Source organism: Crocuta crocuta, unplaced genomic scaffold (genome assembly GCF_008692635.1).
Source record: "Crocuta crocuta isolate KB4526 unplaced genomic scaffold, BGI_CrCroc_1.0 scaffold586, whole genome shotgun sequence".
Classification (NCBI taxonomy): Eukaryota; Metazoa; Chordata; class Mammalia; order Carnivora; family Hyaenidae; genus Crocuta; species Crocuta crocuta.
In genome coordinates, this window is record NW_027532407.1 from 2,933,438 (window position 1) to 2,954,229 (window position 20,792).

Below are 20,792 nucleotides of genomic sequence, written 5' to 3' on the forward strand. Positions count from 1 at the left end.
TTAATGTTCATTACAAAGTTGAAAAAGATTAAGTTTCTAGCAGATTGCATATAGATACTGAAATCTCATGTTTCTACGAATATGCTTATTGACAAAAAGAATTCTCAGAATCTTAGTCTTAAAATTATAAACTTATGCTCATTTGGTAGAAGCATGCACTATTCAGGTAGTTTATTGCAATTATTTAAATGCATCTTAATTTCTCTTAAAGACTGAGAAATCAGCTGTTACTCTTTTTGTTTTTAAAACTAGACCAGGCCTGGGGAGAGCAGAGGTATGCTCTCCACCTGTGATATTAGAAAGATCAGAACACAGGTAAGCCAGCCCCTGATGGTGTGCCTGGGGAAACCCATTTTTATCTCTCCCTTGCACCCACCCCTTTTCTTTCTCTGTAGCTATTTTGAAGTCAGTGAAAGTTCCATGCAGGTGTTTGGCACAAAAGAAACCTGCCTACCTTGTGGTATATCTGTTTAGCTTTGCTGAGACTAGCCCTGTTTTATCTGACCCTAATAAATCTCTCTCACTCACTCAGGGGCAGGTGTTTCCCCTGCGCCCAGCTGTGCTGACTCTGTATGACTGAAACCCCTCAAAGTTCCAGGTACTCTGACATACATCACAGCCCTGACCTTGGGCGGGATACAGCTGTTCTTTGGTCACAGGCACAACCCTTGTATATGCTCAGCTTGCTAGTTCTGATGATTATTATTCTAAAAAACACAGTTTTAGTAATTGGAAATCAGATAAATTTATGGCTCAGATGAAGCAGCCTAATTTTGGAAGAAAAGCTTGGAAATTTTGGCTGAAACAGGTGCAGAGCTTAACAGCTGAGCACAAAGGAAGATAATGCCACTGTCCAGCTCCTGTTAAATCCCCCGTTAGATTAGTGGCGCTAGACTAATAATAGCCAGTGAAAGTTACATGGTTAGAAAAATTAACTTGTCATTATTAGCTTAGGTCCTAAGGAATGGGGGACTGCGTATCTAGAAGCTTCACTCTAATTGGCACCAGGCCTGGCAGCCACTGAGTCCACAGAGGGGGAAGCTGAAGCTGTCACTTACAGAAATATAAACCGGGGTTGACTTTTGGTGAGTCATGTGACCTTTCCTCCGACTCCACGGAGAACTTTTCTTTAGCTTTTGAGAAAGTGGACCATTTCTCAAGCTACATCCCAGTCTCTCACACCATTTACTACTAGCGCCTGCCTTATGAGCCTCCTGGCCTCTCCTTAAGCTCTTTCTACCTCAGCACTTCTGTCTTCAACGTCAACCTCTGTCCTTCACCGTGACATGGAACTTTTCACAAAGTTTTGAAACCACAGGGCATGCTTCCCTCAGCCGTTCCCCCTTTGGATCTCTGTTGTAGGACTGATTGCCCTTCTTCATGTCCTGGGGCCAATTCTCATTGCAGATGGTTTCCAGGATCATCATCTTCTAAAACCCACTCTGGTTTCTACAAATGAAAACCTTTCAAGGAATCCATGAATTGTTTTAGACAGGCAGTATGTCTGGTGGTCCAATATGGGGACCACGGAGGCTGACTGCTGGATCTGAATCCGATCCTGTTCCCCAGCTCTGTGAACTTGAACCAATTACCTAAAATTCTCTTTAACCTCAGTTTCCTTATCTGTAAAATGAGAAAATAATAATCTTTATCTCAAAGGTTTACTGTGAGGATCAAATGAGCCAATTACATGCATAAAGCTAGTAGAACAGTGCCTGGCACCGTGCACTAGACACCGTGTTTGGTATTCTTAGTGTAATTAGAAGAGTAACTCATTTAATTTTTTTAAAGGATTCTCACCTGATGCTCCCACTGAAAACATGAGAGAGACATCACAGGCCTACACGTACTCTGTTCCTTGAAAAGCAGTCTCACCTCTTGCCCTTCCCTCCCTTCACTTGCTGACATTCCAGCTCCAGAAAGGGCCACCTCCCTTCCACGCTGCTGCATCAAAGTCACTAGTACTTTGGACAGATCTGCGTGGGGCCCAGAGCGAGAGCTGCACAGGGATCCCGCAGTTCGCAGGGCACCAGCCACCCTCTAACTAACCCTAGAGGTTCTGAAGTGACATAGCCTGAGTCTCTGTCTTTTCTCCATCAACGCCCCAATCCCCCGTCACGGCAGCAGTTGGCCGTGTTCGAAGCACACGCCTCCTACCTTGATGTCCGTGCTGAAGTTGTTGATCTTGTTGCAGCCTGCATTCTCCAGGTGGTAATTAGCCCACCTCAGCAGGAGCTCCTCGGGGGAGAGTTTCATCAAGTCTTCCAGACTCTCCCCTTCTCTCAAAAGAGCAATCAGAGCTGAAGAAGGACAAAAGCCGAAGATAGATAAATACAGGGGATATTTGAGATTCGTTAGAACTTTCAATGGGCTCTGCTGGAAAGCCAACATAGCAATGTTATTTCTCTAAGGTAAAGGTATTTATAAGCCTGTACTGTGGAATAAACGCTTTATTACCATTCCCTGAAAACAAATGTAAGGTATTGAGATCTTATCTATTGTCCTCATTTTTCAGGTGGGGAAGGCAAGTCACCAGTGAATCTCAAAGCTGTGCCTAAGAGTATCAGAGCAGAGACACAGAAATAACCAAGACCATCGGCTCAGAAAGCTCTGCTGGCTCCATCAGACCACATTTCACAATATGACAACAGTTTTGCTTTTAAGAGCCCAATTTTATAATGACAATTGTCCTCTTTTCTATTCCCATAGGGGTTTTGAATTTCAAATGCTCGCTTGAATAATTATAGCATCTCAAAAAGTGTAATCAACTCTTTCCTCTATTTTTCCCAGCTGAATAAATATATTTTGCTCAGCTAGAAGGCTTAAATGCAGTTGAGGTCATAATGTGCAAATCAATATTCTTTCTTGTGGGTTCTAAGTTTCCTATTTGCTTTTTCTCCTCTATATCATGCTTTATATATTGGTTTAAATGGCAACCCAGGATCCTTCCCTGGTTATTGTGATTTGGAGACAGAAATTTAAAAGAATATATAAATCAAGATTAGAATTGGGCTACAGATTTCATATTCTTGGGATCTGTACCAGAAAACTAAAAAGTAACCCCGTTTTTTGTATGATTCTTATCACAATCTACTACTTCTGTCTGTACCACAGGGCTGTGATTGTTTAAATGAGGGAGGATGCTGACAGCAGACAGGATAAGATTGACAGCTATAATGTTTAGCTGAGAACTCTGAAACTCTCAGTGTAATCCTCCATAGTCTTGGTAAGAAATAGACCAAGTTTCTCCTAATCTGGCACTATCACTGCAGTATATGAATCAGAATTGCTTCACAAAATACAAGTTAAAAGAAGTACTCTATTTGGGTACAAAGTATCTAAAGGCAATGTGAACCCAGAAAAGCTCTTGAGGTTAGATCCCAGACAGCCAGACTGGGCTCTAGGTTCTAAACAAGCATTACTATTAGCTTGCGGTCTTAAAAAGCTTTTGCTCTGTCCTTCTAAAAAGCCCGGTCAGTGTGGATAGAAACTGTTACATTAATGCAACAGATTCAATACAACCATAGTTTTTAAAAACTGAGGATTCTGGGCTTCACTCTTCCTGACATCTTCCTCTTACAGCCCCCAACACATGCATTAATAAAAAGCCATGCCATTAATAACATTTGTGGCTCAGCTCATACCTTCATTTCTGCTGAGCTCAATGTCAGCAAACAACCCAATCTTGATGACCTGCCACAAAAGTCCCAGGACCAGGTAGGGCTTCCCCTCCTTCAAGTCCTCAGCCCCAATGTTAACCACGTGGCATCCAATGGCTGAGGCAGAATTCAGAGCCAGGTTCAAATTCTCCTGAGGGAGGAAAGTTGTACAAATTTGGGTTTTGAGTTTGCAGATGTCAAATGGTCAACAACAATGTTTTGCCTCTGGAAAGTTCAGAGGTCTAGAGGCATGGTCTTCACTAAATTTTAACATTGAGAAAAAGCAGTGAGTAACAACTGAAGGGGGAAATCTGGTAACCCAGACACTGGGCTTACGCGGTATCTGTTCAATCAAACCGTCTCCCTGAGCTGAAGGCCCATCCTGGCCCGGAGGAAACTAATGAGTCTTCCATTTTTCCATTTTGCCCTGGGATGGAGCGTATCCACTCAGCATCTCCACTGGCCAGACACAGAGGGGTACCTTTGAGAGTTGTCATTGTCTTGTCACTGGCTATCATTAACAACACAAGTGTTGATGTAAATCAAGGTCATAAAAGAGAGTAACAAAACAGCTTTTTGACTTTCAGATTGGGTATTAAGAGAATGAAAAAGATACAAATCGAATGCTTGGGAAAGATAAAGTGGTGTTCAGTAAGAGAATTTACTGAGTGTCCATAATATCTGGGGACCTTAAATACACATATGCCTACACACACTCAAACACACACATGCACACATGTTCTTAGAACTAACAACAATGCATGTGATGTATCTCAAACACAGTTGGAACAGAATCCATGAACTTTTCAGTCTAGAATCTATATACTGTTCTTGGGTCCATAAAGGAGAAGATGTTGGGGCAGGGACATGCAGAAGTTGTTTTTATGACAAATTAAAAACACAACACGGGCCACAGTGACTTGGAAAGGGAACTATCGGGGAAAAAAGTGGGGTTTTGCCTTAGTGTAGGTCTCAAATGATGAATACAAATACCAATTCTATTTATAGCTAGGACTAAAATTTAACATCAAGATTTAACAGTCTGCACGTTCATATACATGTAACCATTGTCCTCACTATGGTTACTACTTTCATTTTAAAAGTACACGGTGTTGTTTACACCAAACAGCATAATATATCGTTCATGATTTAAGTAGTGAGACACGGTTTCTGAGCAAGAGAATCACAATAATGTTAAAACGCTGGAACATAACATAGAAATACAGCTTACTTAACCATGGGTTACTGTGCCAGTTAATCAACAAATTGAAAAACCCAAGTTATATTTATCACCCCGCCGACCGTGGCCAATCCCGCTGTGAGGCTGCCAAAGCACTTCCCGTCTTTCAGCCCTTCAATTCTTAGAAAGGCTTATCTTTTCAGCTAAAATGCGGTGTGCCTGGCATCGGCTCAAAGATAAATTGCTAAGGAAAGTTTGAGTTGAAACTTTAGCCAATGTGAATTTTATTCATAATTGCCAAAACAAAGGATGTCCCACGAATACTAATACCCCACCAACATTCCCCCTCCCTGGCCCCCCTGTTCTATTAATTAAAGACAAAGACAAAATGTCTCTGTATCGCACTAGTCATGACGAATTACCAGCCGCAAACCTGCGCTCTGGAATAATGTCCAAGCACCCGGAAAAGGTGGACTCTGCAGTTCTGGGGCTCATGAATTCCAAGTACAATCCTATAGTCTGGTAATAGAGAGAAGACATACCTGAATGGTGAAGGGGGTGAGTTTCTTTTTGTTGATTGTTCTTTCGTCAATTGTGTCTGGCACTGACAGGTTGATCATTTTACTGAGAAAGAAACAATTAAAGAAAGCTGACTTCCAAATAGCAGAGTCCAGTAATATTGAATTTGAATTCTAGCAATACCATAAGAAAATAAGACAATGAGATTGTCTACGCAATCCAGTGTATAGATATCAAGTCAGTTATGCAATTTTGACTATATTCACACTATCTATGGGAAAGGTTAATGTTCCTGAAATCAGACGAATATATTGAGGCAGGAAATAAGGACCCCCCCACTTCATTCATGTATCTAAAAAGCTGCAAAATCATTCTGGTTTCCTTAGCATCTTAGGAAATTCTGGGTAGAAAACCAAGGCAAACTCACCAGGAGTACTTTCCTTTCTCAGCTGTGAAAATTGTCCCTAACATATAAATGACCATCTATACCTTTCTTTCTAANCATAACACTCAGTGCTTTCTGTCTAAATTTCTATCGACACCTGGTGGAACACTACACTTTTAACTAAGTGGATGATAAAATGTTTTATACCCTGCTTACTTGCTGTACACGCTGGTGAATCAGTGCTTGAGAAATTTCACCCAGTGAAGTGTCTACTATATTGATCAGACACTTAAAGTAAGCAGTTATTATTCATGAAAAACTGATTTTACTCATTTAGCTTTCGTTGAACAACTTGGTTGGAGCATAAAAAATAAATTTCCTTAGGTCACTTCCATCTCATTTAAAGAAAGGAAGTCAAAAAATTAAATCCAAAGGAACAACAACAAATTCATAGAATAGTAAACTTGACTGTGGCTATTTGTTTTTAATGAGAAATCAGCATTTACATTTTTTCCTAATACTTTTTACACAACTACCTTTTTTGTGATGGTCTTTACAGATGTATTCCCATAATTTTGTCACGTGTGTGTGTGTTTCCATATATTTAAATAAAAGATACTTTATTGCAATTCAGGCAAAACCACCCCCTAAATTATTATTTGAAAGATATAAAACTGTTTGTGAGCTAGAAGTCTTGGGAAATGGTGGGAGGGAGGAGTGATTAAGAAAGTATAAGGTAACCCTTCTCTTGAAAATCTTATGGCTCAATTATAGAGACAAAATATATTGATATGAAGTTACATGAGTCCAAAAGAAGAATGTTATGACAGCTTTCAAAGTACTACAAATAATGCTTTAAGAACCCAGTGAAGGAAGAGACCACTGGAAGATTGGAATAGACCAGAAACTGTCATGGTAAATGGATCTCTATAGGAGGAGAGGATAGGGAAGGGCATTCTTCCTTTTTTTTTTTTTTTCTTTAGAGTCTGTTTATTTTGAGAGAGACAGAGAATGTGAACAGGAAAGGAGCAGAGAGAGAGAGAATCCCAAGCCGGGATTCTCTGCACTGTCAGTACAGAGCCTGATGTGGGGCTTGATCTCACGAACCATGAGATCATGACCTAAGCCAAAATCAAGAGTCGGATGCTTAACCAACTGAGCCACCAAGGTGCTCCCGAGAAAAGGCATTCTTAAAAAGAAAAATAAAAGGCAAAGCCAGTTTCATTATGAGCAGGACATGTATGGGGAAGAATAAGTATGGTTGCTGATACAATTATTCATGCAGCCACTCACTCAGTGCCTTGCACTGGGTCCCTGCCTGAGTCATAGGTGTCTTAGGAGATAAAGCCAGTAGGAGACTGAGGGAAGATGATAGGGTGCGTTGTGGGACAACCTAAGGAATTAGGATTTGATCCTGCCCACATTTTTTATGTCCTTTTTTTTTTGGCAGTTGAAACATTTTTTTAAATTTGTTTTTATTTTTATTTTTTTATTTTTGAGACAGAGAGAGACAGAGCACGAGTCGGGGGAGGGTCAGAGAGAGAGGGAGACACAGAATCTGAAACAGGCTCCAGGCTCTGAGCTGTCAGCACAGAACCCGATGAGGGGCTCGAACTCATGAACCATGAGCTCATGACCTGAGCCGAAGTTGGACGCTTAACCGACTGAGCTACCCAGGCGCCCCTTTTTTAAAATTTTATTTAAAATTTTTTTTTTATTTTTGGCAGTTGAAACTCTTTAAAATGAAATCTAATGGTGAACTCTAATAAATAGAATACCAAAAGCAGAAGTGCTCGGCTCAGAGCAGGGATGAGTTAGTTTTAAATCTTGCCCATCCATCCTTCCCTTCAATTCCTGAGCCCACCTGAGACTGGGTATTTCAAGCCTTTTGAAATACCATGTCTTACAATGGTATTAGAAGCTGCTAAAACAAGAGCTACAGAAGCATTTCAAAGACACCATGAGGACCAAATGTGTGTGGAGACCTTCTGCAAACAGAATACATTCCTCTTTTCCCAGGTGTCCTCAGCATGTGAATTGCCTGTTTGTGTGCACCACTCAAAAGTCTCTGTGTAAGGACTTGCACTGGGTTGCTTCAATCCTCATACTGCTATTATCAATTTATGTACTTTCAGGGTAGGTCATGTTCAGATGAAGCCAAGTGGCATATGTTCCAAAAATAATTGTTTTTGACTTTGTATTCTTGCATGCCCTCTGTGTTTTTTTGTCTCTGTACTGTGCATCCCTCTCCTCCAAACAAGTGATAGTAGCTTTACATTTCTCATTATAATTTGCTTTTGAAATTAGTTTGCTTTCTGGGACCTGCCAAGTACAAGTCAGAAAGCATTTCTAGTCCCGCTGAGCACCGGAGGAAGTTGGCCTAGGATAAGCACAATGAATTGTTGGTATTCCAGAAAATTCCAGGAAAACCTTTGGAAACCAAGAAGGAAGTGTTATTTACCAAAGGACAATGCCATCCCCAACGGCATTGAAGAGATCATTTGTGTTTGGATTCATTGGGATGACATGTCGACAGTCGGGGTCATTTTCCAGAGCTTTGTTTATCCAGTTGACAAAGGCGTACTTCTCTTCCTCTGCAAGTAAATGATAAAAATGGCTGATTTGCAAAGTGGAATCCGACATAAAATTATACACATGGATCTCAGACTGCCACGCCCAGGAGAGCCACTGAGGTGCTATCTGGTCCCGTATCCTATCATCTTACATTTATTGACATTTTTATTGACATTAAAAAATCTCAGATGACTTGGAGAATAGAACAGAATTTCTATTCACTCCAAGACATAAAACATAGGGCAAGCAGATTTAAAAGATATATATATATATATATATTCCCAAAATTGTGTGTCACTGAAAACAACAGTGTCCCCCAGAAGAATATCTATATATATATAATACTCTATAGATGATAGATATATAATNATATATATATAATATGTAACATATTAGATATATTTTATTTGTATTTAGATACAATTTAAATATGAATGTGATCTAATGGTTACAGGATAAAACTCAGGCTGCCTTCAGCCCAGCCAATTCAAATGTGAGATGATCACAGATCTTTGAGTTTCTTTATATAATTATAATAAAATGCTATGAAGTAAAATCCTATGTGATATAATCTTTCTTCCTTATCAATAAACTTGCCAGAAGTTGATTTTGGAAGTTTTTTTTTTTAATGTTTTATTTATTTCTAGGAGAGAGAGAGAGAGAGACAGCGTGAGCAAGGGAGAGTCAGAGAGAGAGGGAGTCACAGACTGAAACAGGCTCCAGGCTCCGAGCTGTCAGTCAGCACAGAGCCCGACGCGGGGCTCGAACCCACAAACCGCGAGATCATGACCTAAGTGAAAGTTGGACGCTTAACTGACTAAGCCACCCAGGTGCCCCTGATTTTGGAAGTTTTAATAAAACCTCATGTTATGTCTTACAGCCCAGTACGGTGTTTCCCAAATTGTGTGTCACTGAAAACAACAGTGTCCCCCAGAAGAATTCTGGGTCACAAAAGTTTGAGTTCTCATTGTCTTGAAGATTCATAATGCATATTTACATAATTTCTGTTTTTAAAAGTAAAAGATTAAACGCTGCCTTCATAATTACAGATGGTACTTAACCATGAATTTATCTTTAAGATCAACCAGTGTATTAAAGAACTCAGTTTGGGATTTGTTGGATTACTGTAGTGTTTGAACTTTTGGCAGTTTCCATTAGGGCTGTTGGATGGCAGCCTTCAAAATAAATACACAGCTTCCTTCCAAATCAGTAAAAACATAATAATCTTGACCAATCAGTAGGCATTGAGAATAATCATGAAGTTTGGAGAAGATAAAAGCCTGAAAAGTTCATTTTATCCATAAGATTTAGAAAGGAATTCTGGCAGCCTCAATGTATTTTTTAAATGCTGTTAAGATAATTTGGTATTAGACTCTTCCTAGAACCAGGATTGCTCCTCCTACATCATGTCCCTGGAATTAGCACACCAACCACAGGAAAACAGCCATAGTCAATACCCTCGTGTTGGCTTCTGTCTTGATTCACACCCCCGAGGTTTAAGACCAAGTTTAGAATCTGTAGCCCCAGAAGGCACAGATCCTTTCCATATGGCTCCCTCTCCGACTACTCCCCAGTCTCCCCTCACGCAGGCACTCTCCCCACTTCCACTCCCCACCCCGGGGGACAGCATACCTGAATATGAGTGCTGGGTGCCCACGCTGGACTGCTCCGAAGTACCACCAATCGCACAGATGCCTTCCTTCTTATTGATTGCCTTCCTAAAGGTCTTGGCAACATCTGTGCTTTTCAGGCCATGGAAAACCTGCAAAAATGTCATGTATCTTTAGAAATCCAATCTGTGATCAAGAAAACTGCAAAGGGAAGAATATGTAATATTGAAGTGGGAAGGGTGGGAATGCTTTTCTGGGCATTTTTCGAATTAAGATTCCAAGTTTCAAAGGCATCTCCTTGTGTTCTGCCTCATACTTACCTTGATAAACTCATCAAAGCTGATCCTCCCGTCCTGGTCTAGGTCACCTGTAGCCATGAGGTTTTCTGTAATTTCTCTCACTTTGTACCCAGGCAGAGGCAAGCAAGCAGCCTTGAACAAGTCATTCAATTCATTGCAGCTGATGTACCCATTGCCGTCGGTATCTGCAAGGCAAGAAAGGATCTGAAGTTTCAGGGAAATTCAGGAAACAGGACGGAGAGGTGGGGGAAGGTGAGATGGGAGGTGAGTGGGCTGGAGAGGCAATCATTCAGGGGTCGCAGCCTGATGCCATGCAAGAGTCAGAATCTCACAAGAGGCCCGTTTCTGTTGGAGATGGGCATCAGTGTCACTTCCAACATCCATGGGTCATAACGTCACAATAGAGGTTTTGGCAACAGAATCCAAAGAGACTTTTACAGAAACAGATGGGAAAATAAATCACGAGCTTAGAGATACAAAGAAAAAGTATGAAATAGTAGAAAAACAAAGGAAACCAAAGACATCAGACAAGACAAGAATCTGAGAAAAGCTGCAGGGTTCAAAGGGTCCATACTCCATGTTTTGATAGAGAAAGAAGTAATTTCTTAAAGTAGATTTTTCAAAATTCAGTTCCCTCAGCAACTTTAACCAATACCGCCACATTCCTTTCATTTCCACTATTTTGCTCATGTTGCCAGTTCTTTGAATCTGTCCCGAAGCTACTCAGTACAGAGGACAATTATGTGACCTGAATTGCAGGTCTACTCACCAACTTTGGCAAAAGCTTCTCTGAGCTCCATCATTTCTTCGTCGGACACTGAGCCTCTGGCCATTTTTATTGCTTTACACAACAGATCTGAGGAAGGAGAAGAACATAAGGAATGACTTCTGTGCTCTCAGTTCTGAAAGCACCACAGTGAGCAGCAATTTCCACTTATTAAGTGAAGAAATATCCCTCTGTATCCCTCGTGATTAATACAGAGCTTCCCGATATGTAAGAAATAACCTTATTCATAACCCTCCATGTGGTCTCCAATTGGCCCTCACCACTTCTCCTCTCCCTGTGTATACAGACTTCTCCTCACATCATGAAGTGGAGTTGATTTCCCTCCCCTTGAATCTGGGCTGATCCTGTGTCAGCTTTGACCATTGAGAAGGCAGCAGGAGCCATGTCTGGGACTGGAAACTTCTGGCTCCTTCCTTTGGGAATGCTCATTGTTAGGATGTTCCCTCTTGGAAACCAAGTGCCATGCTATGAGATGTCCAAACCACATGAATAAGAAGCCAATGCAGAACTGGGCACTCTGCCTAGGGTCCCAGCTGACAGCCAGCATCAACCACCAGGCACCAGAGTAGGCCACTTGGGACCTTCCAGCTAATTGGAGACCCTGGATGTCCACAGTCCCTGTCAAATCACACGAAGCAGAAAAACCAACCAGCTGTGTCCAATCAATGAACAGAATCGAGAGATATGGTAAAATGACTGTTGTTGTAAATCACTAAGTCTTGGAGTAGTGCGCCACATGGTAATGTACAACTATAACACTTAAGTTTTACATAAATACCTTTTTTAGAGAGGATGTCATGCTTGCATTTATAATTAATGTTAGGCCAAGCCAATAGGTAACTTTTATAACTTCAAAGGGAGTTTCCAAAGTTCTCTCAATATTTAGGGAAAGAGGAAGGGAACCTGACCCTCTAATAATTCATACATGGGAATCTCGGGGACTTACTAGGTATTTGAAACTTAAATTCTAGTGCTGGAGTTAATTTCCCCTTCCCTGTGCTTTATTGCTGCCCTCTTGTGGGCAAAAAGAGAATGAAACAGAAAACAGATTATATTCTCCATGTCCTTGGCTAATCCACACCAGAATATTTCAAACGGCAGTTCCACTAACGTTTACTGGATTTCCTGGCAGTGAAGGGATGAGCAGGGAAGGAGCACAGATGATGGGGCATTTTTACATGTAATTATAATTTGAACATTTTAGTGAAGTTACTGATTTTTGCAAGTATTTTACATGCCAGGGTGGCTTGGTCGGTTAGGCCTCGGACTCCTGATTTCAGCTCAGGTCATGATCTCATGGTTCATGAGATCGAGTCCCACATGGGGCTCTGCCACTGAAGAATGTGAAGCCAGCTAGCTATTCTCTGTCTCCCTTTCTCTCTGCCCCTGCCCTGCTCGCTCACTCTCTCTCTCTCTCAAAAATAAACATTTAAAAAACATATTTTATATTTGTTACAGGATATTACTTTAATGCATTTCCTTTTCTTTGTTTTCACAGCATTTTATAGTGCTATACTTGCTCTTACTGCCAATCAACCAACAATCACATAAAAAAGGGAACGGTTTTAACACTTAAATCTATAGGCCAAAAGTGCCTCATGCTCCATTTGGCAAATCCTCTGCCATTATCCACCAACTTACTATTTAGTTATGTACACATATCAGTGGTTTCAAACTTTGGTTTTCCCCCAAATCCTTTGTTAACAGAAGGTTCACATGTAGATTGAAGTGAACAAGTCAAAATAACAACGCTGAGAGGTGTTGGGTGAAAAAATCTAAATGTTTCCCTGTCTCCACCATCCCACTTCCTCTGACCTTATGTACCAGTAGGAACTTCAGGGAGCATGATTGAAAGTCATAGACTCAGGGGCGCCTGGGTGGCTCAGTTGGTCAAGCATCTGACTTGGGCTCAGGTCATGATCTCTTGGTCCATGAGTTCAAGCCCTGCTTTAGGCTCTGTGCTGACAGCTCAGAGCCTGGAGCCTGCTTCAGATTCTGTGTCTCCTCTCTCACTGCCCCTCCCCTGCTGGTGTGCACTCTCTCTCTCTCTTAAAATTAAATAATCATTAAAAAAAAGAAAGTCATAGAATTAGATACTGTTGTTATTTCAATTCCTCTAAAATATGGTTTATTATGAATAATTTTATTAGTTACCTCATGCATCTACAAATGTTCACTGGGTTCTCTGAAGGAAGGTAAAACCACGTAGAACTTAACTATAAAGCAAACACGTACACAGCACAATAACCCTCAGGGACGGCCAATGGCTATCCGACTTTCTTGCCTTCTTCACTCCTTTCCTTTCTTTCTCTGCCTCTCGCTGTCTCCCTCCCTTTTTGCTTTTTTCTTCCTTTCCTTCCATCCCTCGTCCTTTCTTCCTTCCATCCATCCTTCCTTCCTCCCTCGCCAAGCCTTGTTCCAAAACCAATTTAAGCCAGGTTACAAAGTTACACCCAAGCGGAAGAATTAAATGAATAAAATCACGTAATAGTTAAGGAGGAGGGGCAAGCATAGGTAAGACAAGATAATGGCAGAGGAGCTTCAATCTTTCAAGTCCACAGTGAAGACCACACATTTGCTAGAAGCAGGCTGAAAATCTAGTTCCAAGTTCTCTAGAAGTGAATGCAAAAAGGGAAATGTCATCAGTCACATACTTCATTCTATCTATAAGAGCCAAAGAAGCCATTTTTTTTTTTTTTAGGACCACAGAACTGAGGTCTGACAGTAATACCTTACCCAGGAGAGAATACTTATGAGATACAGTAAACACACGCTCTGTGTTTATTTTAATGTCCCTCAGTGAAATCTGATGGCAAAAATATATACATTCCCATTTTGTAGAACAGGAAACAGAAGCTCAGAGAAGTTAGAACACATATCTGAGATCACACAGCCAGGGAGAGGAGCAGGCAGGATTCCAATTCTCAGTCTTTTCTCTTCCCTCATTCTGTCTATTCAGGTTCAATGCTTTCCCACTTCTGTTAGATATTCATTTTGTCCACCCATACGCTCACTCAGCAATGATTTATTAACCATCTCATACATACACTCCATGGGAGATTAAAAAAAAAACCATAACACAGAAAGCCTATCTAGTATGCCTAGTTTAGGAAGGTTTTGCTTTCATGTGTTAAGAAAGCAATGCCTCTGTGCTAAGAAATTAGTACATAAATTTGTACCTTTTACTAAATCCTTGTGACTAATTTGGCCTGGCTTTACTTTATGCCTTTACAAATATTCCATATATACCTTGAGGGAAGGCTCTCCTCCATCACATTTTCACAAGATCTTTGATAAAATCAAAAAGGGCCTTTAGACCTAGAGCTGGCTGGCCTTTCTTGTTCTTAAGCGTCTTAACATTTCCTGGTTCATGGGTGTTCATGGGGCTATGAGATAAATCCAATCATTTACCAATATTTTCCAAATGCCTGCCACAAGCCACGTGCTGTTCCTCATTTCAGGTGAGGCAGGTCTACACTGCCCTACTTACCCTAAAAGCAGGGAACAATGTTAAAGGTAAGAAGCACGAATGGGATCTCTGAGTCTAAACTTAACTCTATCCTTTGACATGAGAGTTTCAGACTGTTGAGCACTGTAAGTGGCTAGTGAGAAACACAAATAAAGGCAAAAATGAGACTACATTTTAAGGGTCAAGAGCAGGGCCAAAGAAGAAACAAAAGAGTTACTGTATTAGATGAGAAAGAAAATCTAAAGACCATGGTGCAATGGAAAAGTTGAGAAAATGAATGGCATGGCCCTTTCAAATTGAAGATCGAGAAGTGGTGAGGGAAGCATGATTTTAAAACCATGTGATTTTTAAACCACTGCAAGTAGGTCAAGATGAAAACCCTGGGCATCTGGATAACTGTATTTTTTAAGAGATTTATAAAATGGGGAAGATCAACTTAGAGAAGCCATATAGTGAGACAGACCTCACATTTTAAAATTCCAAAATCCTTGAGTGATTTAAGAGCTAAAGGAAAATTCATTGAAAAGGTGAATTGGAGAAGGAACAGTCAACAGCCCAAGTTACTGTGAGGCTGTGTTGTTTGGGGGCCCACACATGAATATGTACCTGGAGAGGGTCTCTTTTACTATCAGAATGAGCCGTAAGTCCTGAAAACACAAGTCAATTTGAGAACACAATTAAGGAATAATTTATTACAACTCTGTCATTCTCTAGGCCAGAAAACTAACATTTCAATGAGATTAAATGCTTTGTCTACGTACAAGTTCTCAAAGCAAGGCCAGAGTTCTAAATGCAGTTGCTGGTGAGCCGGGCAGGAAAAGGGTGGACGGAACATCAACAGGGCTATTAAGGTCCATAAGTGAGAAGAGACCCTTTAACTAATTGCACCGAACGTGCAAATGGCAGCATTTTCACAAAGCAGAGAAGCAGGAAGAGGAGGTAATTAAAAGCATGCAGATCAGACCATTTCTAAGAAGGATATTGCTGGGGTTAGACTCAAATATTAGGTACTTTACACAGTCTATTAATGTGTTTGCCTGGAAAAAATATACCCAGTGCATGAACATCTGTATTAATGTTATTCGGATTCATAAGGATAGTACGTCAGGGTTTCAGCTGGCACCGGGTCACTGCAGTAATGAGATGTGCTGAGCCATTCGGAGCCTGAAACGAGTGTTTGAGGAAAACGTGTTCCTTCCAGCTTCCACTCCACTGCTCCCGCATTAAGAGTGCCCCCCCTCCCCGTTTTGTTTTTTCAAATTTTATTGGGAAATACCTGACATACATCACTATGTGAGTTTAAGGTGCACGGCATGATGGTTTGATTGACATGTGATCAGAATAGGTTCAGCTATCATCCATTTCCTCATACAGATACAATAAAAAGAAAGAGTGGCGTCTGGGGGGCTTAGTCAGTTAAGCGTCCGACTTCAGCTCAGGTCATGATCTCACGGTTCATGGGTTCGAGCCCCGTGTCAGGCTCTGTGCTGACAGCTTGGAGCCTGAAGCCTGCTTCAGATTCTATGTCTCCTTCTCTCTCTTTCCTCTCTCCCACTCATGCTCTCTCTCTCTCTCTCTCTCTCAAAAATAAATAAAAACATTAAAAATTAAAAATAAAAAAAAGCAAAGAAAGGAGAAAGACTATGGGGGGAAATTTCTTCTTCTTGTGATGACAACTCTTAGGATTTACTGGCAACAATTCTCATATATACCACACAGAAATGCTAACTGTAGCCACAGTGTCGCGTATCACATCCCTAGGACTTACTGATCTTACAGCTGGAAGTTTGTGTCTTTTGAACACCCAACTCCAGCTCCTCCTTCCCCACCACCACCTGCCTCTGGTAACCACAAGTCTGATTTCTTCTTCTGTAAGTTTCATTCTAGCTGTTTTTGTTTATTTGCTTACTTATTTATTTACTTACTTATTTTAAGATTCCACAAAAAATAAGATCAGGCAGCATTTCCCTTTTGCTGTCTGACTTATTTCACTTAGCATAATGCCTTCAAGGTCCATCCACAAGGTCACAAATGGTAGGATTTCCTCCTTTCTATGGCTGAGTAATATTCCATTGTATATATATATATATCACTTCCTTATCCCTTACTAATGACTGTATCATCTAACTATGCCCTCCCAGGAACAATTTTAAGGTCTCTTGCAAATCAGGGGTGAATTCTGGAACCTTATTTTAGAATCACTGCCCAAATCATAACTCTAAGAATACAGACTCCCACTATTCACCTAAGTGACATCTGGCTGCCAGTTTTTCTGTGAGCACTTAAGTTTATTAAATCGATAGCTCTAAAATCCCAAGACACTTGGCCAAAGAAAGGACCGGTGGTTCACTTTTATAAGATTATTTCCAAAGCCCTAGGAAAACCAAATAACCCCCAAATTGCAGAAGCCACAAAAGCTGCTCATTTCTTTAGGTCAGTGAGTTTTGAGTCCCTGCTTAGAGGAGGCTGGTATTTCCCACGTCGGCAGTGAAAGAGAACTTCTGATCATGACTACCTAAGAATAAAAGCACCTGAACTCAAGTTCCCTAAAGCTGGAATACAGAAGCTATTTGTGGGAGGCTACTACAGAACACAGTGCTGTAGAATTTATGGAAGGAAATATAGTACATTCTCAAACATAAATGCAACCACGTAAGCTGAACTTTCACTGGGGGGTTTCCTGACTGACCATGAAATGCAGCAGAAAGGAGAAGAAAAGGTGACCTGCCCAGAGTGAGATGCCGTGGCTGCATTTATTCCGAGAGGTGGTGGTGGTGTGCTGGTCAGTATTTCGGTTTGATATATTGATGCCCAGTTATATAACTGCCAGGATAAGGGAGGCATCTGTGACCCGGCATCACATTGCCACGGACTCTTTTGAATGTGTCCTACTTTTCCTGCAACCTGACACACCGGGTAAAATAAAACTGGAAACTCAGGACCCAGATTCCTACATTTGCCTCAATAATTTCAGTACGCAGCCAGGTGAAAACTGTACAACTTCCGAATACCTGAATGAACAGTTAATAACCCGAAACAACATGTAATCGAAAACATCATTCATATTGCAACCTTTAGTATTAGACATGCTCACTGAAGAAGAGGACCCTAAAACACATAGGACTCTGAAGCCAAATAAAATGCCCATAAGTTTTTAAGAAGCCATCATGATAAACTATGAAACAAAGAAGAAGCTTTGCTTCACCGAATTCTGTCCCCTTCATGTTACAAACCAGGGGAGCTAACCACCAGTAATTTACCATATGTTCTCGGGACTCCAGTCCTCCATGCGTACAGATATTCCAAAGTTTAACATAAAGGACGATTCTGAAAATGTATTTTTTTTAAAAAAAATTTTTAATGTTTTCTAGGAGAGAGAGAGAGCGTGAGCAGGGGAAGGTCGGAGAGAAGAGGGAGTCACAGACTCTGAAACAGGCTCCAGGCTCTGGGCTGGCAGTCAGCACAGAGCCCGATGCAGGGCTCGAACCCTCGAACTGCGAGATATGACCTAAGCAAAAGTCGGACGCTTAACCAACTAAGCCACCCAGGCGCCCCCTGAAAATGTATTTTAACAATGACTTTGTTTTCAAGAAGCCAAGTAATTATAAATAGCTTCAAATACAAAGGACCACTTATGAATTCTTTTGTCAAGTCAAAATCTCCTGGAGATTGTCTTTTTTTTCTTCCTACGGATACACTGATTTGCCCAAGGGCTGTCCCAGAGCACAGAACTGGAATCTTTACTACCCCTGCCATGACCGACCATGACCTTGCAAGAGTGAGTCAGGGGGACCGGCTCAGTGGCTCTCTTCTCTAGCTATCTCGGACCTTAAACTCAGCCAGCCAGATTACTCTAACCCTGATGAACGTGATGTTCTGGGGGCCTCTGTCATCTGGTCACAGTTGAGGGGCTTTGGAAGCTGTATATAACATTGCACACAGAGCCTGACTCAGTTACCAAGGGAGGAATGCCCATCTACCTGCCTCCCCTCCCCCAACATCCTGTCCCCATGCTACCTTGGTTTTCTACAGAGCTGCTCAGAGCCATTAAGGCTGTGACCCAGTGGGCGCCTGGGTGGCTAGGTTGGTTTAGCGTCTGACTCCTGATTTTAGCTCAGGTCATGATCTCATTCATGGTTCATGAGATCAAGCCTCGTGTGGGGCTCTGTGCTTATAGGGGGGATTCTCCCTCTCCCTCCCTCTCTGCCCCTCCCTGCTTGTGTTCTCTCAAAAGAAAAATATAAAAAAAGACTGTGACACAGAACAAAACTCTTGCAAGCAAAGGGGATACTCCAGGCTGGGGGGCCGGGGGGGAGGCCCTCACTGTCTTGCCATCTCTTTCCTTCCCTAGGGCATAGATAAGGACTCTCCTGGTGTGAACATCTTGAAAATCCCTTCATTCTGCATTCTACCACAAGGACTTTAAGATCCAGACTCTTCCTTACTGAAAGTTCAGGGTATCCTTGGATTTTTTTTTAAAAAAAGCTGAATATTGTTATGGACTAGTAGATCACTCACTATTCAGTTCAGTTACCTCAATATTAGACATCATTGATTCATCGTTTGCTCATTCATGCATTCTTTCTCATCATCTACTAGTCTGTGTGCAAAGCACAGCTCTGTTTGCCATAAGCATGGGGCTCCCAAAGCCTCGGGCTTCATGAAGCCCACAGTTAAATGTCAGGTTTCCAGTGTGACACAGAGATTATAGCTCACTTATTGCAAAATGGTGAATACAATGGGAAAAGCTTTGAAGATCAAAAATGAGTAGGTGAAACAGGTCTGCAAGGGGGAAAAAGAGAAGAGTAAGAAATTAACACAGAAACTTATCAAAAAATAAAAACAGCACGCATCTTAATCAGCCATAAAATAAAGACACCCACATAATTTATACACTTGTACATCTCCAAGGAAACCATAACCAGAAAAACTGGCAGAGGGAGGAAGAAAGTGCCGAGCGTGGGCCTGGGAGACCTAGGTTACTGCCTGTCTGTGTAACATCAGGCTCTGTGTTGCCTCCCTGGGCCTCTGTTTCCTCATCCACAAACTGAGAAATGGAACCTCTTCCGTGTGAAAAGTTCCAGAAGTCTATTCTCTAGCTGATAAGTGTATGCACAAGTTAGAGCCCGGAGAAGGTGTATTTCAAATGAGCCTAGACATAGGGGCCGGGGTGATCAGGAGCTGTGGCTGTCACCCTCGTGGGCCCGCTCTGGGAGGCGCCTCCTCTGTAAGGGACCCAGCCCGTCCCCGGCCCTCCTGGCTTCTGTTCTTACCTCGGCAGCAGGGAAAGCTCTGGCCTCACGCATTCTCCTCGCTACCCAGGCAGGTGCCCACTGCTCGACTGCTCATCACAGAGCAGGGAAGTGACCTGAGCAGCACGTGGGATCTGCTTTCTGGCATGTCACCGTGTACAGCTCAAGACACACTGATCCAGTCCCCTCCCAGTTTCTAGGCAAGACTGTAGGCAAACTGTCCCAGAAAGAGAGCCATCGACTATTTGCTTAAAAATATCCAAATAAGGAAACCCTACAACCTCTCTGGTGTCTCATATCCCTACCCTGTAACCGAAATCTTTTCTGATACGATTAAAGCTTTCTCTCTCTCGGGCTATTCTCAGAGGGAATTATAGAAGCTGCTCGATTCATAAAAATTCTGTCACATGCCTCAACGACTGACACCAACCCTTTCAAAACAATTCTTTTAACCTGGTTTTGGGGGCTTATCTTCCAAATCTTTAATAGTTTTCTTTGCCATAGTCTGGGTCTCTGCCCACTTCCTTAAATGATGACAGAAGGATAACAGAGACACAGAAGGTAGAGGTGAAGGGACCACAGAGATGATCTGTCTGGCCACTCTCCTCCTGCCACAGAGGAGAGAAATGACACCCAAGTTAAAGGATGCTGTCAGAGTTCATTAGGACTGGAGTCCAGGCCTCCTTATTTCTCCCCTTTCCTTTATAAGTTTTCAAACTGCAGAGGTAATGGTGTTCTTTAAGTAAGACTGACTCAACATACAGCAAGTATAATTCCCCCAGGGTTTAAAATGTTTAATATATATAATTTCATGTATGTTTCCCATACACGAAGAAGAACTGAATCTGGGTACTGAGAGGGCACTGTCCAGGCTACGGAGCCCCAGGTCTGGGCTACCAAATGTGCCAAACCCTATGTTACGTGCACTACTGGCCCCTTCTAGGTTATAACGACCAAGGCTAGGAGAGTGCATGCCCCTAGGTGTTTTCTCTTGACTTTGCATTTACACCCTCTGATTTTCCTTGGCAACCAAAAAAGAAAACCACGTAAAAACAGCT

The 20,792-nt window shown here is 41.7% G+C and overlaps 1 protein-coding gene across 2 annotated transcripts in view; it reads right to left on the reverse strand.

Moving 5' to 3' along the window:
• The window catches only part of LCP1 (lymphocyte cytosolic protein 1), an 84,905-nt gene that overhangs the window by 22,832 nt on the left and 41,281 nt on the right, over nucleotides 1–20,792 (reverse strand). For both annotated transcript variants that reach the window (XM_077778767.1, XM_077778766.1), the window contains exons 2-8: nucleotides 10,996–11,082; nucleotides 10,248–10,411; nucleotides 9,950–10,079; nucleotides 8,205–8,337; nucleotides 5,382–5,463; nucleotides 3,645–3,810; nucleotides 2,158–2,300 (exon numbers count right to left, since the gene is read on the reverse strand). In XM_077778767.1, the coding sequence (XP_077634893.1) occupies nucleotides 2,158–2,300; nucleotides 3,645–3,810; nucleotides 5,382–5,463; nucleotides 8,205–8,337; nucleotides 9,950–10,079; nucleotides 10,248–10,411; nucleotides 10,996–11,059 (882 nt within the window). In that variant the 5' untranslated portion in view covers nucleotides 11,060–11,082. The remainder of the gene's footprint in view (nucleotides 1–2,157; nucleotides 2,301–3,644; nucleotides 3,811–5,381; nucleotides 5,464–8,204; nucleotides 8,338–9,949; nucleotides 10,080–10,247; nucleotides 10,412–10,995; nucleotides 11,083–20,792) is intronic.